Source organism: Plectropomus leopardus, chromosome 11, assembly GCF_008729295.1.
Source record: "Plectropomus leopardus isolate mb chromosome 11, YSFRI_Pleo_2.0, whole genome shotgun sequence".
NCBI classification, from domain to species: Eukaryota; Metazoa; Chordata; class Actinopteri; order Perciformes; family Serranidae; genus Plectropomus; species Plectropomus leopardus.
Genome location: NC_056473.1, coordinates 6,484,327 through 6,502,350, shown reverse-complemented (window position 1 = coordinate 6,502,350; position 18,024 = coordinate 6,484,327). Strand labels below are relative to the sequence as shown.

General features: G+C 38.5%; 1 protein-coding gene across 1 annotated transcript in view; it reads left to right on the top strand.

Annotated features, from left to right (window-relative positions):
• The first annotated feature begins 9,244 nt into the window (after positions 1-9,244).
• Positions 9,245-18,024, top strand: part of LOC121950094 (mucin-5AC-like) — a 41,528-nt gene continuing 32,748 nt past the window's right edge. Inside the window, 15 exon segments of the mRNA XM_042496010.1 lie at positions 9,245-9,343; positions 9,493-9,531; positions 9,627-9,888; positions 9,996-10,110; positions 12,725-12,815; positions 12,895-13,007; positions 13,092-13,302; positions 13,407-13,532; positions 14,516-14,633; positions 14,716-14,854; positions 14,970-15,074; positions 17,227-17,296; positions 17,415-17,552; positions 17,637-17,801; positions 17,885-17,979. Of these exon segments, the coding sequence (XP_042351944.1) occupies positions 9,265-9,343; positions 9,493-9,531; positions 9,627-9,888; positions 9,996-10,110; positions 12,725-12,815; positions 12,895-13,007; positions 13,092-13,302; positions 13,407-13,532; positions 14,516-14,633; positions 14,716-14,854; positions 14,970-15,074; positions 17,227-17,296; positions 17,415-17,552; positions 17,637-17,801; positions 17,885-17,979 (1,866 nt within the window). The 5' untranslated portion in view covers positions 9,245-9,264.

Here is an 18,024-nt window from a genome sequence, read left to right as displayed (position 1 = left end):
CTTGTGTGTATTTTTTATTTGTCTCGTGTACAGCAAAAAGAGATTTATGCATATTTATGTGTGTGAAACATGATAAGGAAAGTACACTATTTGTCTTTTAGTGAATATTTATTTTTAATCTAATATTGTTAATTTCAGGATATTTTCCATTAACCACATGATCCAGATTTGTGCTGGTGTTAACACATAGTTATGATTGGGCAATATGTACATCAATATTATATTCATATCATAATATGAGACTATATATCATCTTTTGCATGTCATAATATTACTATAGTTTAGTCTTTATCTGGTTTTAAAGGCTGCACTACAGTCAAGTGTGATTTTCTTTTCTACCTGTTTTATTATTTATGTTAACTACTTAATCTCATAAACCCAAATTACGAATGATTGTTTATAGAAAATCTTGTGAATATTTTGTGAAAGTACCAATATTCAACCCAACAATACAATATCATTGGAATATAGTTTTTCCATATTGCCCAGCCCTGTATACAGAGTGTGTGCATAGATCTCAGTCCATAGGTTGTTCAGGCCAGGGGCAGTCTGGAGCACAAGGCAATTTCTTGTCAGAAGGCTTTTCGAGCTAATAAAAGTAAAATATCTGCGGGCCAAAGTGTAAGATACAGTGCTGTGAGATTGTAAAACCCTTTTTCGACGTGTGCAACATATTTATTTTGTTTTTCTTTTACAGGATGCCCAAAAAATACCACCCAACATGAGTGCATCTTCAGAACATGTGAAGGTGTTCACTTTGTTTGCAACAGCTGTGAGGAGGCAAAAGTCAAGATGAGGTGAGTTTGTTTGCTGATTGTCTTTTCACTTTAGTCTGTCATGTGTTTTCTGTGTACCCATTCAGTGTGTAGCACGCTGCTGGCAGGGGGTTAGGAAAGGTCACATCCCTCCACACGCACACAGGCACAGCTTGTGTTTGTGAGTTTGGCCTCAAATTCAGCATGTAAACAAAGTTCCAGTTCTGTAGGTATGAGATCTCCACACAACATTTCAAAGTAAGTTTTACTTTGAATACGAAAAATCAGTCAGTGTGATCCTCTCTTACAATGTGCGGATGTGTGTCACGTGTTGGTTGCGCAACAAAAGCATAAATTGTCAGTTTCCATGATGTAGGGACCTCCTGATGTCTCCTGGAGTCTTTGCAGGAGCTCTGTTGTGGTACAGGGTACCATAAACGAGAGGAGGACCCAAGACCAAACACAGACAAGGTGTTAAATCATATAACGACGATTTCAATGTGTATAGCATATGAATGAAGGGAATGGTGTTGAGGAAATGGATCCAGTGGCTGAGATGGCCTTGGAGGCTGGAGTTGCTTGGAGGAATGGAGAGGCGAGGCAGGTGGTGAGGGCTGGTGAAGCTGGAGGGAATGGTGGAGCTGGTGGAGCGGTGCAGACCTTGTAGGCGAGGTTTCATACACAAAGGCGGAGGGGGCCGGGTGGCGAGGAGCTCTGAGGCGGCAGGTACTGAAACAAGCATAGAAACATGATAAGCTCAAAAATCTCAAAGTAGTTGCGGTTTCTAGAAGGATAGGAAAAAGTATTCATGAGAGTAGGCCGATATACCACGGGTAAGATGGAAAGACAATCTGGCACCGAACAGGAGAGAAGCCGCGGTATATATGCTGCAGAGGGTTGATCACTGATGAGGAGCAGGTGAGGAAGTGAGCCATAAGCTCCAGCACCCGGTAGCCACGCCCAGCCCCTGAAACACAGCAGAACAAGGAGAAGACACAACAAGCACACAGACAAACAGTCACAAGCACGCCCAGACAGCACAAAACCACCACAAGCTCAGTTGACAGCTCCTTGCCCCAAATGAGTCGCAAGTTAACTCAAACTGTGGGTCGGGCAATAAAATCTGTCGCAGTTTAGTTCTCCTTAGCAGAGTCCAAGTTCAACAAGGCAGTTAGGTCCATTAGCTGACCCCGAGGGTCATCTAAGCATTCTCCAAAAGAAGTTTCTGTTTTGTTTAGGCATTTGAATATCTTCTCATCAAGAGTTGTCCTCATCATCCACTACAACAGAGTGTTCACTTTGTTCTCATTTTCTCCTTCCATTAAGGAGGAGCCACCACTCCACACACACTGTCAAGGCTGTAGCCAAAGATGCCTTTTATACACTAATTATTATATTATTATGGTTAATTATGTTAACCACACTACAGTGTGGTTAACATAATTACCACAAAATTATCCTGAGACAGTTTAATTAGAGGCAGGACTGTTTAATACACTCTTAAACATACTGGCATGACTTCCAACACTTGTCATCATTGCACAAACAAACTGAAGTAACTCACTGACGCAGTTTAAACAAAGTATTGTCGGAATACTGCACAGGTTTTAACACAGGAGCAAAACAGAAATATAACATTTAACAAAGAAGTTATAAAATATTTAAATATACAGCTGATTTTTAAAGTAATATTTTTATTCATTGAAACACAGCAATAATTCAGCAACAGCCCAAATATGATTTCTTACTAAATGGTTAACAAATAGTAAAAGAACGATGTGAAGACATAACCTCATGAATTATTTATAGTGTTATTATTTATGTGGAAAAGCTAGTGCTGACCTATAAACAGTACAATTAGAATACTTTACCATATCTTATTTGTATTTTCAAGAATTTCATACAATTTCACTTTCAATAATACATATGGAGTTAGCCATAGTTAGTTATACTTGATATACTGTTCTAGACTGTTTAAATAATTAACGTAACTACCGTGATTTAACCCTTTGATCGCAGTCTTGTTTTTTTGGAAACAGAAGGGATCGTATTTGGAAGAGGTTGGGACTGTGGAGTAGAGAGGTGTGGATCTAAATCATAGGCTATAGTGACGCCTTGCAGACAGCCTGTCCTTAATTATGGGTAACCAAGCCATTCAATATGTATAACACTGTGCCATGATAGAATGGAACAGTAATTAAAAAAATAATTAAATTCAGACCCTGTACAGTTGTCATGACATTTGCCATGGAGACCAAAACCGTTTTTTGGTACCAGGCTGTTTCTGTTGTAAAATTGGGAATTTTAACATGGTATTGACTCAGTTTTAGAGCCAGCTTCAAGTGGCCATTGGATGAAGTGGAGTTCTTGCACTTTTGCATTGGCTTCATTTTATAGCCTCGGAGGTAGCCACTAGTATGGATAGAGAACCTCAGAAACATGTTTGAGGTTGGGGTCGACTGATATTGGTTTTTCAGGGCCGATACCGATGCTGATTATTGTAGCTGATAAGGCCAATAACTGATATTTGGAACTGATATGCATTTACAACCAAATTAAAAATCTCTCTGTCACTATTTAGAAATTGGAATATAACAAACTACAACACCAAACTTTGTTTAAATGCCTTTAGCACATTTTTTAATCAAACCTTAAGCTTTTAACATCATATACAACATGTTCTCAGCAACTTTTTATATCAAGTCAGGTGAACATTTGAATAAGAAATGAATAAATAGAAAAAGCTCCTGGTGGTGTTACAAAGTAAAAGTTCCTCCCATGCTGACACTTTCTTTGCACTTTTTAATTAATTAATATTATGATCAATTATTAAAATAAAACGCTGATACAGATAATTGGCAGAATGCCAAACATTGGCCCCAATAATCGCCCAGGCTGATAATCTGTTGACCCCTAGTTTGAGGTTATCATAAAGATCCTCTCCTCTACTCACAATCCAACCCTGTGACCTAGAAATTACATTTGTGTGTTGCCAAACTGCCTTCTTTATCATGTTTTTGTGTCAGCGTAACCGCTTCCTGGTTATGTTCAGAGATAGTTTGTTTCAGGTAATGAAGCACTACATTCATGTACCACGTAGGCCCATAGGCAGGATCTTTAAACCAGAACCCCATGCTTCTATCCAGACACTTGTCTTAGCTTTGAGTAACAGAAGCACTTTGATTAGGGTTAAGGAAATGTTGAAACTTTGGGTAAATAATATATACAATTCTGTTGTCGTTGAACATTTTGTTGACATTTTCTGGCACTTTTCTGACTGGCCAGGTACATTGATTAGCCACATTTTCTTGTACATTTAAAGAAAATTCCATTTAATTTATTTGTAAAGCCCAGTATTACAAATCAAATTTGCCTAAGAGGGTTTTACAACATATGACATCCCTCTGTGCTTGGACCCTCACAGTTGATAAGAAAGGAAAAAGATAAAAGTTGTTTTCAGGGTTGCACAAATATGAGCATGCATATCCAAGAAACCTGTTCACCCTGATAATTAGGTTTTAACTTAATTTTATAATTTAATTTAATTTGATTGTGTTAAGAACTGTGTCAAAGCAAGCCTTTCTGTTTGTTGTGCGTCAGGGCAAGCGTTGCTGTTTGCCATGTGTCAGAGCACTGCTTTTTGTTTGCACAACAGTATATAAATGCAACAATGAATGTGCTATAACAACGCACCAAAACAGTGTCTGCTTTTATGCACTCTATGGGAAGGTTTTGTTGACAAAACCGACATCACATTAGTTTAACCACCTTAAGCAGCTTGTCTAACTTGTTGCTAACATATAAAAATCATTTGTACATTTAAATGTACATGCTTGCAAGAAATATCCTTTTTTTTTAATTAAATTAAAAAAGTGTGAATTTATCAAGTATATTTTGAACATGAATGGATATTTTTTGGGGGCAACATTCATCTCAAAAGCCTGGTGTCTAAGGTGCTTTATCTTTAAATCATCATAATACACCAATAAGGATGCTTTACAAAATCAAGCTCAATACAGATCTGTAACAAACTGTGGTTTCAACCAGAGGTGCTCCATACACGTGGGAAGAGATTTTGAACCCCGGACTAAATATATTAAATCAAAACTGTTACTGACTGAATCAGTAACTGTTAGCAGTGATACACAGCATGTTACTTCTTGGTTAAAAGTTTAACAAAAGACTGCAAAATCCACAGAAACAATCATAATCTGCTAATGGTTAGTTAATAGTTGGCTGCTGCACGGCTAACTTTATAAACAGCACTTCTGCGCTTGTGTTTTGTACTGAACTGAAGTAGGACAGTCAGAATAAGCATCAGATATCACAGCATTATATGCAATGATGTGTCCACTTATGTATGGACTGAAGTTCATCTGAATGGTGATGCAGTTGCTTATGTTCAGAAAAAAAGTGAACACAGTAATAGGTGAGGCATCTTTTGATTACCACATTTGTGGAACAGCCTGCTAAGACCTGAGGGCAGCAAATGGTAATGGATATTGTTAAAAGCACACTGAAGACAAACCTTTTAAGTTTGGCTTTTCCTCAGTTCCTGGTTTTGATGAGTACTGTCGTTTTTTTTCCTCTTGTATGTGTGTGTGGTTGGGGGGGTATGGTTTTATCAATAAATTTGGGTCCTTTAGTAAGTCTTCAGGTGGTCATTTGGAACCTCTTGCATTGTGATACGGCAGCGCGGTACAGTTTTTACTGTGTCTACCTCTGAGAAGTATTGACTTTACCTTGCTTTACCTTCTTGTACTATGTACTAACCAAGTCATATGTGCACCTAATGTTAATGTTTGCATCAGCACCTCTCTGACAGCCTCATCTAAATATATTAGATAGAATACATAAAATGATATATATAGAAATCTAAAGAAGATTTTATATTTATACAGGGTGTGATACTAACTGTTACGTTCTGTGTGAAGCCACAGTGTAATACAATCCAGACAGCTGCGAAACACATTGGTAACATTTCAGCAGAAGGCTTATGCTTTGCTGTTTTGATCTTTTAATGTTCACATGTAAATCTGGCTGTAAGCAGTTGTGGCAGTGGTGTGTAATGTAACATGGAACGCATGGATTCTGGTGTGTGCTGCAGGTTTGCCCCTGTCCCTGGCCAGGTGTCTTCATGATTCCAGTGTCTACTAGACTGAGGACACATGCAACAGCTGATGGAGGTAGGTTGGCTTCTGCTCTTGTTTTGATGTGAGGAAGAACTGACAGTTTGATCTTGAAGGAACTTCTTTCTTATTAGTCATCAATTCACCCTATATTAAAGGGATATTTTGCTGATTTTCAGTTAGTTTTTATCATACCAATTTGGGCAGTGTGTGTAAATGAACTGTGGTAAACTTCCCTCTATCTTACCAACACGCAGATCTTCCTGCTTATCTCTCAGCTCAAATTTTTGTCAGCTCTCGGGCTGTTGCTTGCACTATAGATTGTACATATGCATTTACATATGCCCACCGCCACAGACACAGAGAGTAAAGAAGCAGATCAAGAGGGAGACCTGCTCACCTCTGTCTCTCTTTCTCTCTCTCTTTCTCTCTCTCTCTCAAACTCAGAATTAACTGTAGAACTAAGCAGTGCGGATGAAGTAGAAACCAAGATTATGCTATTGCGTTGCCAATTTCTCATCTAAAATGTTTCCAGGAACATATTTTAGTGCACTGTTGTACAGCAATTTGAGATCAGATATCACCAGCAAGCCAATAATTTTTTCCTGTGTCAAAATGAACAAGCTTGAGTTAGAGACATATTCCAAAATCCCATAATATAATATGAAAGCTAGTGCTTTGTTTGTTTCGCATTTTTGGACATTTTAAAGATGTGAAACTAGGTCAGTGGTCAAAGGATTAACATTAAAACCTGAACATAAATAATAATAACTATTATTCTTTTTTTTCTTGTTATTATTATTATTATTATACAATTACTATTCAACACCCGTGATCTGACCCGTTCTTTGCTAAACCTAGAACCGAACCCACAAGTAAAATTAAGACAAAATAACATCCCAGAATGACCTGCTGACCTGATGCAGGACCCTGATGCCTGTGACCATGTTTAAAAGTAACTGCTGATACAGAGAGTATATTTATCAATTTAACAATAAATAAGGGTTTGGCTTTTTTATTGAGAAATAATTGTGATGATGTTAATTATTAATTGTTTTCACAAGGATGTGCCTTTACCTTTTACAGCTCCACAGTTTTACCACAGTTAGTCAACAGAGCAATTTTATTGTACTGATAAAGTATATATTGTAACAGTGTTTCCCTCCAAATGAGGAAATGTACAACAATTTGTTTAACAGTGTAAAACATGCAATAACATCGAATAACATGCAATAATATATTATAACCTGCAATAATATCTTTTAATGTGCGATGATATCTTTATGAGGCAAATACCATTTGGTGCAAGGAACAAATAGTTTTTTGAGAAACCACTCCTTTTTTATTACTCCTTTTTTATATCTTTCTTTTGTTTAATCATGATTTATCTGTATGGAAGTTGTGTTTATGTATGTGTGTGAGTGTGCGGCTGCATGCATGTGTAGAGCATTAATGTGCCATTTCAGGAGATGCACAGAAAAGCTTGCTGGACGATGTGCATTGACTATAGAGGCATTCTAATCTATGTTTTAATGGCAATACGACTAATAAAGTTTGATTGTAGCCAAATAATATGAATCTGTATCAAATGTAGGCAGTGATTAAGAAGCACTATTAATTCCCACAAATTGTTATTGCTTCTAGGGCTGGGCTATGTATTGACAGTATCGATGTCATGATATGAGACTAGATTGGTATTGGCTCACAATGTCACATGTGGATAAGCTAATAAATTTAACTTAAGGTAGCTAAAGCGTGTGGACCTTTCTCCATGTTACTGCCATCTTTTCGGCATCAAAGAAACTCTTATTTTCTTTGATTCTGAACACAGTGTAGATGAAATGAGAGAATATTTGCACAGCATTTCATTTCTTTTAGGTTTCCCTCTAATTTTAGGAAAACATCTTCTGGGCCTGCCTGTTTGTCACTCATGTTATAATAACCGGATATGTACCCTTAGCAACAGGCGAGCTGCTCGCTTGGAAGCAATAGCATTGGTGCATACAGTATCAAATACATGGCTTCCATATGATTTCGATGGTGCTAATATTCAACTGGAAACATTTCATTTCCCATCCCTAATTCACATTGTGTAAAGATATATAAATACATATATAGAAATATTTTCTAAGTATCAAAAGTCATTTCTACAATATTGATATAGATCCTCACGTTAAAATGTCCAGCTTTACTGTAACTATGTTTACATCCTCGCTCAAAAAAACAGTTTTGGGCTCTGTAGCTTATTTCATCATTCATGACAATTTACGAGGGTTTTTGTACTTCTTCTGTAGTGGAACATAATGTAGCACAGTTTATAGATTTGGGGATTTTTCTTCTGTAATGTGTGAGCATTGCAACGAAGCAATTACGATAGTGCACCCACAGCTGCCCTGATAACGTGAGGGATTTGCAGTCTAAAAATAGCCACCGAATAATGCTTTAATTCAGTTTCATAATTTCTCACAGAGAAATACAGAAATACAAACACTCTATATGCATTAAAATGCTGCATGAACTTATGTCAGTCAACTGAATTTAAATAGGTCCTGATGTTGCACTAATGATGCAGGATGACAAACTCTAAAACTGTCATATCCACGAGTTACCTGTTAGTGGGTAGAACCTCATGTTAACTCCTCTTGGTTCGTTTGTAAAAGGTTTGTATGAACTCGAACCGAGCCAGAACTGAAATGCAACAATGAATCGATGTTCCCCTTGGTCCGGACAGTCCACAGTCCACAGTCCACAATCCAATGTGTGTGACGATGCCACAGTAGCTGTGTCCATTATTTATACAGTCTATGTACCTATCGCAAAGGTTTATAAGTCCTTGCCAAACATTTGATCAGTGTATAAGTAAGTGAATATGAATTTATTTAACAGATGTGGAGGTACAACCCACAGCTTAACAGGCCATGGTTCAGTGAGAAGGATACACAGTTCTTGTGTAAATATACAGAAAAATAATTTTCCCCTTTCAAGAAACAGGACATGGAGAAAGGGTATACCATAAATGAAGTACACAGTCCAGGGCATCACCAACTGACACTGCATGACAGACACATTTAAAATAGTTGTTTTCACTTATATGACATGTTAGTCCTTCTCAAAGATCAACATCAAAACTTAGCTGTGGGGACTGAGAGTGATGAATGAGATGCTTTGTGACACAGACATATAAAGAGGAAATGTTATCATAAGTAACCTCTTAATGGGTGTGATCATAATAGAGACAAAACCCTCAATGGTTGACACCCAAAAAGTCTCTCCTACCCCTCCTAAACTGCAAACACTTAGTGAGCTATATTACATGTCAGAGGTGATGTGGGACCAGTTTGCTCAACCATCTCTGTCAGGACAGGGTCGACTCGAGGATCATGAGAACAGCCAGGATGTTACTTGAATGGGTGATACCGTGGCTTACCCTCTACCTTGGACTATCTGCAGCCAACATGGGTAAGTATGCTTGATGGTCCACAAAGAGAGGGCTGGACAGAGCTGGACATCGAGTGTATAGGATCCTATCGGGGGAAGACAATTTTACAATCTTAACTTCAAAATTACGCTTTTGTCTGACATTATTAATAGTGTCTTTGTTTTTTCAGTCATGGTTCAGACGATGACCAAAATTCCAGTAATTACAGGTAATTTTTTTTTTCAAAGATGAAAGATAAACCAAAAAGCATGTTCAGTTTGAACTGCATTTTAGTGATTTATTTTATTTGTCTCCACAAACTAGAAGTGGGACCCGCTCACAACGACCAGATCTGCAGTACATGGGGAAACTATCACTTTAAGACTTTCGATGGAGATTTTTTCCAGCTGCCCTTCACTTGCAACTACATCTTTGTAACTGAGTGTGGGGAAAGCTATGATAATTTCAACATTCAGTTTCAGCGGCAGGAGATGGATGGGCTTGTCACCATTAAGACGATCACCATGACACTGGAGGGGGCTGTTGTGGAATTAACCAAAACTTCCATCAAATTCAATGATGAAGTGTGAGTGTGTTTTGATGTTGTGGAGTTTCATTACCAGCTGATGTTCTGGTTAAAATGATGATTATCATCCAACTGTCATTCATTCATTTTCTTTTTGCTCCCTCCAGTGTCACTATACCATTCAGTAAGGCTAGTGTTTCAATTGAAAGGACCGTCTCCTATGTCAAAATCGAGGCAAAGCTGGGTTTGGTTGTTATGTGGAATGAAAATGACGCTCTCTGGGTATGTGTATTATTCCTTATGTCCTGTCCTCATACATCACACTTATCTGTAAATAATATCTGTATTGATTTCTATAATTATTTAGATAACTGAAAAACACTGAATCCTAAATTCAATTTAAAATAAATATTAGGCCTTAAAAATCATAAAATAGTCCTGTATTTGAATTTGTGAGGTCTTAATCGCCACAATCATTTAGTCAATTTCCTTTCTGTCCACATTTCTGATGTTACAAACCTACTACTGAACCTAATACTATCTAAAAAAAAAACATAACGTAACAAACAAATAAAACAAAACAAAAAAGGACAGTCTGCAGCCATACAAACACTTCATACATGCACCCATACACACCTAAAAGTCAAGAGCTTCTAATAAACAGAAAGAAACTACCCCAGACTTCAGAAAACTCCCCCCCGTATTACTAATTCGAGCCAATAAATATTCAAAAGAGGCAGACTCTGTCATAAGTCTTGTCCATTCATTAAATTCAGGTTTTTTTTAATGTTTTTCCAATTCCTTAAAACACTCTTGCTGCAGTAATCAAACCATTTACTTATAGCCCGAACTGTGCACTTGTGACACCTGGTGGCAAACATGTCCTATGAGTGTGGCAATGGCTGTCTCACCTATTCACCAAGTTTCCCCAGCACCTCTTTCCAGAAAGGGAGAACTACAGGGCATTCCCACATCGCATCTGAGAACGTGTCTATTGCGTCCCTACATTTCCAACAATTTTTGCCGTGTATCAGGCCCATTCAAAAGCTAATTCTAGCTTTGATGGGCCATAATATCTATGTATATTTTTTTTAATGTGTAAATATACTTCTAATATCTCTCGTGGCCCACCCACTATTAGAGATTATATCCTGCCATGTCACCTCTTCAATATCTTGTCCTAAGTTCCTTTGCCAAATTAACCCCTATCACAGTGATTATGTATTTATAATGCTTTTATAGAACAATGAAGCACTGTGTGTTATGGCTAGTAAGTCAAAGAGCTTCTGCATCATACTGGGTTCCTTTAAACCCTTGCTACGTCTGAACAGGCTCCCTATACTGCTCCGTAACTGGAGATATTTCCAGAATTCTCCCTTCCCTTGCAAGTCAAACTGGTCAACTAACTCCTGATATGTTTTAAATGAGTCTTCTCCATACAAATCATTAACCACACATATGCTGCTCTCCTGCCAATTATTCCAACAAATTAATTCTCCGTTTTTATCCAGTCCAAATGAGAATCATGTTGTGTCCAATGTTTCATTATTTAGCCAATTCAAATTCCATTTGCACATTTGGGAGTGCCAAACTGCCTAGGCGCACACAGTTTGTTGAAGCTGATCCTTGGCCTTTTCCCATTTCATAAATAGAGTCTGCCGATTTGATTATATTGTTGAAATATCTTATTGGGAATATTTAGTGGCAACATCATTGACATGTAATTAAATTGGGGAGCTATCACCATCTTAATGGTATTTATTTTACTTTACTTTGAGGCCTCCCATACAGTTCCAATTTTCCCTGTTGAACCTATATTTATCCCAAAGAAATATTTGAGATCTCATCCTAATGATTCAGTAAATGCTTTATCTTGAAATAAAGACACATTTAGCCTCCACCTGTTTCTCCCCTGTACCTCTGACCTGATATTCATGCACAGCCACGTGGTCCGTTACTATGATTGGCCTTGAACATTCCTTGACATAGAGCTTTTCATTGTTTGTACCTTTTTCAAGAACATCTCATTACATGCTTGGGTATTCAGATACACCATGACTGGAGTCATCTTTGTAGAAAAATGTCCATTTTCATTTGGACTTTTGCTGTCATATACTCCATTATATAGGCATGTTTCAGTCTCTAAGTCTATTGATTAGTGCCGGTGAAGGTGCTTTCCTTCAGTTTACAATTATGATTTTTCTAGCAATCAATAGGAGTATACGCAACACTTTTTCTGCCATCTTTTCCTGTTACATTTTCTCGAGGTACTCCCAGTCCAATGGCAAAGTTCATTATCTTTTCAATCTCTCCTTTTATATCCTGCTAATATCCCTGTAATGTCTTTTTACTTTATACTTGTCAGCTGGCACAATGTATATTGACCTAACTTACTAACATTTATACTAATTCCACATAAACTCATTTCTGATGTTAAAAACCAGCCACTGAACCTAATACTTTATATAATACTAATCTTTTTACTTTATATTTGCACTTGTCTCTTGGCAAAATGTAGATTAACGTAATTTGCTTACCTTTATACTCATAACCATATTCCTACATAAACCTACTTCTGCATGGGATAACTTATGAACGTTTTACTATTATATTAACCTTAGTACTTTCCTCTAGTGCTTGAACAAGAAAATGATGATGTGTCTAAAAAAATCCATCTTGAACAGGTCTTAAAAAGCATTCAATTAAAGTGTCTGCCTGTAGACACCCTCTTACTGCCGTTTGAGAGATTAGAAAACGGACTCATGCGACAAAAAGGTTAATCCATATTAAATGAAAGGGACGCAACTGTGAAGAAAAACATAATATTAACTGTGGTTAAGAGATGTTATCTTGGGTTTGGCACTTACGTCAATTTAAATTTCTACCCGGTTTTAAGGTTGAGCTGGATGCAAAATTCAAGAATCAGACCTGTGGCCTGTGTGGTGACTACAACGGAGTCCAGGTTTATGATGAGTTCATCAAAAAAGGTAAAAATAAAAATAATAAAGCTCAAAAAAACTGCACAAACTCAGTCTTCACATTGGCTTAATCCTCTTTTTCCTTTAGAAACAGGTGAGACGATAACTCTTGAACATTATGGGGAGCTCTGGAAAGATAACAGACCTACCGAAGAGTGTGAAGGATTAAACCCTCCAGACATGCCGACCTGTGCAGATCAAGTATGTGGAAACGGATTTGCTTCAAATAACTGTATATATAACATTTAGGTACAATTTAATTTCATTATATACTTTGACCAACAGAAAGACCTCTGTGCAAATCTGCTGTCCGGACCTGCATTCCTCAGCTGTCAAAACCTGATTGATACTGACTCCTTCATCAAAGCCTGTATGCAGGACCTGTGCCGCTGTAACAGCAGTACTTCATGCTTGTGTTCAACTATGTCCGAGTACTCCCGTCAGTGCGCTCATGCAGGCGGGGAACCACAGCAATGGAAGACTGCACAGCTGTGTGGTAAGAACAGCAATCAAGGCATTTATATGTTCAAGTTTTGATATTTTCGCTTTATTCACATTCATAATCATTGTTTCTGAATTGTTACTTTTTGTGTTGAACAGCAAAAACATGCCCTTTCAACATGGTGTATAAAGAATGCAGCAGTCCTTGTACTGACACTTGCAGCAATCCCCAGAGAAGTCAAATGTGTGACGATCACTGCATAGATGGATGCTTCTGTCCACCTGGTAAGTTCCCTGATTTTAAAACCAGCACAAATGATGTTTCTAGTCCAGCAGATGTCAGAGTGTGTATTTCCATTAACACAAGTAAAAGTATCCCCATAAAGCGGTTCACAGGAGTGGGAAGTATGAAAATTTAAGACTAATCTGGCATAAAGATCTAAATTGTAACATCGAGGTACATGCAGGGAGAGACGTAGCAATACAGGATGGTTTATTTGGATACATTTACTCATTATAAGATCATTCATAGGCACTACTATACACTAGCTGGACTTCACCAAATGGGTTTGATACAAAACAACTTGTGTTGGAAATGTGATGTAGCGGCAGGCACCTTCTTACATTCATTGTGGGACTGTTTCCTTTCTGGAAAAAAAAGTCATTGGAAATTTGGCTTAAAAAATCCAGAATCACTCCAACTTTTGTACAAATGGGTTATGAGAACAGCCTGCACAAATAAGTAATTCCTGCTCTTGAATTGAATTGCATTTGTCTGTTGGTATGTAAGTAAGTGAATTCTTGCTGTTGATTTACTGCCAAATTAATGGTAACAGACAATTGCTATTCAACTTATCGTTCTAGCAGCAGTCTTGCAACTGTGTTTTGGTATTTAATTGCCTCGAAATACTGAATTCCATTCTTTACATTTGTTCTTGTCTCCAGACTCTCTTCTTTTTACAGTTTAGACTGAACGTAGCTTTGGCTGCTCTCAGTTAGGTGCACATGTACACCTGTGAAGCTTTATGTACTGAAAATGAATGGTAAAAGTTGTCAGACAAAGGACAGTAAAATCTAGGTGAGATTTTGGACAGGGATATATGGACATTCTACTCAAGATTTTGCCTCATAACAATGCTGTTACCTCCAATATTTCTAAAGTGAGAGTTAAAAGACAATAATATAGTGTATGTTCTCTTGATTCATATGCACATATTATTAATACGGTTTGCAGAGCAGACTAATCACATCAGTATATTTCTACTAAGGGACTGTCTTTGACGACATAACACAAACTGGGTGTGTTCCCGTCCACGCTTGCGCCTGCTTACACAATGGCAGACCATACAACCCAGGGGACTCATACTCAAGGGCGTGTCAAAATTGGTAATTACCATCTTAAGTATAACGTTCATATCATGTATTTAAGGTGGTCTGTCCAACTGAATTGACTGTACTCTGTTGACAGCACCTGTTCCCAGGGACAGTGGCACTGTAAGGATATGGACTGTCCTGGTATCTGCTCCCTGCTGGGTGGTTCCCACATCTCCACCTATGATGACAAATATTATACTTTTCTTGGAGAATGCTCTTATGTTCTTTCTAAGGTGAGGCCTTCAAACTTAAACTGACCAATCATTGAACTCACAAACAAAATTACTATACTTGTAAGTAGGGAAACACTGTGTAATTATGTGCATTTTTCTGTTTTCTTGACTTTAGCAAACTAATGGGACGTTCAGTGTCCTTGCTGACCTGGCCAAATGTAAAAAGTCAGAAAAATCAACTTGCCTGTCTGCAGTCACTGTACTATTGCCTCAACACAAGGTAATATCAGTCTATCAAAGTTATTTTGTAAAAAAAAAAATGGCTTATAGAATTTTATCAATTTCTTATCTGTTTGAAAGGTTTAGATTAGTGATTTGGCAATTTGGCAAGCTGAACGCATTCTGTACTGTGCAGGAGACACGGCACGGAGGAGATTGATTGACAATGGTCTACAGTCCCTTAGCCAACCAGGACGCAGAACACAATGCGCTGTAAAAAACACACAAAAAAAAAAAAAAGCATGCAAAATTGCACTAAAAAAATCCGCGAAACTGCGAGGCCGCGAAAGGTGAACCGCGTTATAGCGGCCGCCCTTTACTGGAATTAATCCACCGGCAGACCCGTTCACGTGCATTAACCAATGTCCTGAACCCGAACCGCACACACTGAAGCTGTGTGTGTCTGCACATCTGCAAGGAGGAGGACAAGTTATCACAATCTTTATGTGATTACATCTCCAATATGATCTCATGCGCACAGCTGATATCCTACAGAGGTTTGTTTATGTGTATAATTGATATCGCCTATTCAGTGTGGACACAGAGACGCTTCCTTGATATTACAACACGCTGTTAGACTCTCGTATGTGCAGAGGGAAATATTTCTACTGGACATTATGACCGGAGAAATGAATCTAAATATGTAGGACTTGAACAGATGTTCCTGCTTAGATGCAGAATAACGCAGCGCAGCAGCTGTGTGACAGAGAGGAGAGGAGGAGGTGGAGAGGAGAAGGAGGTGGCACAATATTGTTTTGTATATATAATTATTAATAAATTACTCTGAATCCTGCTCTGTCACTTTACGACCCGCCCCGGGGTGTCATCACTAACACACACTCTTACACAGAGAGGCTGTGTGGTGAATAACTGTAAGGGAATAAATGGTTAAATAATGGTAAATGACTATAACTCTGATCCCTATATGAATTAGATTTGAAAGGGTTCTTCTCTCCCTGTCAGTCTGACAGCTGATCAGCTGATCATCACGTCATCCGTTACTGACGTCACTTCTGACAGACGCTGTGGGACCGAGCATTTCCCAATTCACAGCTTCCCCTCTTCTCTCCTCGCGTCTCCTCCTCGACTCCTCCGCCCGCATCCTCTGTGGGAGGGACGAAGACGCGAGGAGAGGAGCAGAGTGGGGAATGCTTGGAGTTGGGTTATCATGTTGGAAAGCACCCATAGTCTCTCCAGCGTGTCCTGGGTCTACCCCAGGGTCTCCTACCGGTGGGACGTGCCCTGAACACCTCACCAGGGAGGCGCCTGGGAGACATCCGATTTAGATGCCCGAGCCACCTCATCTGGCTCTTCCCAACGCGGGGGAGCAGTGGGTCTACTCCGAGCTCCTACCGGATGACCGAGCTTCTCACCCTATCTCTAAGGGAGAGCCCAGCAACCCTGCGGAGGTTCTCATTTCAGCCGCTTGTACCCGCGATCTTTTTCTTTCGGTCACTACCCAAAGCTCGTGACCATACGTGAGGCTAGGGACGAAGATCGCCTGGTAAATCCTTTCGGCTCAGCCCCCTTTTTACCACGACAGATCGGTACACAGGGTGAGGAAAATGTATGACTTTCATCATAAGGGGTCTGGTGAGCTACGCTTTGTCTGGTCCCTCCCTTAGGATCTGTTTGCCATGGGAGACCCTACCAGGGGCATAAAGCCCCCGACAACTGAGCTTCTAGGATCACTGGGGATCATTGTACCAGACCATGTCTATCTCCCCTGTAAAGTTCGGGTATTTTGAAATAGGGCTCTAATTGACTGTTCTTTAGAGCCAGCTTTAAATGGCCATTAAAGGAATGGCAGTTTTTGGTATTTTTTGCATTGGCTTTAATTTTCAGTCCAAGTAATTAATGCTTGGTACAAACTTTAGCTCCTACCATTTTGTTTGATTTTTTAAGTGTGCTCATACTGATATACTAATAGAAACTAACATTGGAAATAACCAATAGACTAATATAAATAACATTAATAATATAAGAAAGTGAAAATATTAAATAAAGATTGGCTTATTATTATTTTACTTTGTTATCTTAAAGTTCAGCCCCCTCAGTTTCTAAAATATTGTCCGTGGAAAAATGTAATTGATGAGCCCTGGTTGAGGTTAAATCTGATATTTCTGATATATTGTCCTTTTTTTTCACTGCAGATGATTGTGGTTGAAGCCAGCGGACATGTTTTGTATAACAAAGTGATGACTCAGCTGCCTCTTTTCATGAGTGAGTGTTTGGTTCTTTCTTGTGCTCATTCTCAGATGAAATCACAATTCATGATTTCAAGTTTGATCAAATTAAAACACTCCCTTACATCAATGTGAAAATGTTTTGCCTCCTGTAGATGACATAACAATCTTCAGCCCATCGACATTCTTCATTGTGGTCCACACCAACTATGGGATTCATCTTGAGATTCAGCTTTCACCCATTATGCAGGTCTACATCAAAGCATGTGTTTCCCATAAGGGAAAACTCAAGGGTGTGTTTTACATATTTTAATTACCTTGCAGAATATCCAACTTTTGCAGAGAGTTTTTGATCAAGTAGCATCATCTTTATTCAGGTCTTTGTGGAGATTTTAATGATGTGGAAGCTGATGACTTCAGAGGTCAAAATGGATTGACTGAGGGAACAGCTGGGACATTTGTCAACACATGGAAGACCAAAGCAACCTGCAATAATGTGATAAACTCACATAGGGACCCCTGCACTTTCAACATAGTCAAGGGTAAGTGACAGACAACGTGCTCCATATTTTAATATAATTCTTATCAACATTTTACCAATAAACATGTTTATTTGTTTTTGTAGAGAGATATGCTAAACACTGGTGCAGCCTGCTAACAGCCCCTAAAGGGATTTTTGCAAAGTGCCACTCTGAAATAAACCCAGAAGACTATGAAGCGGTAAGCCGTGATTTTTTTTTGTATGCACTTGTTTCTGTGTGTGTG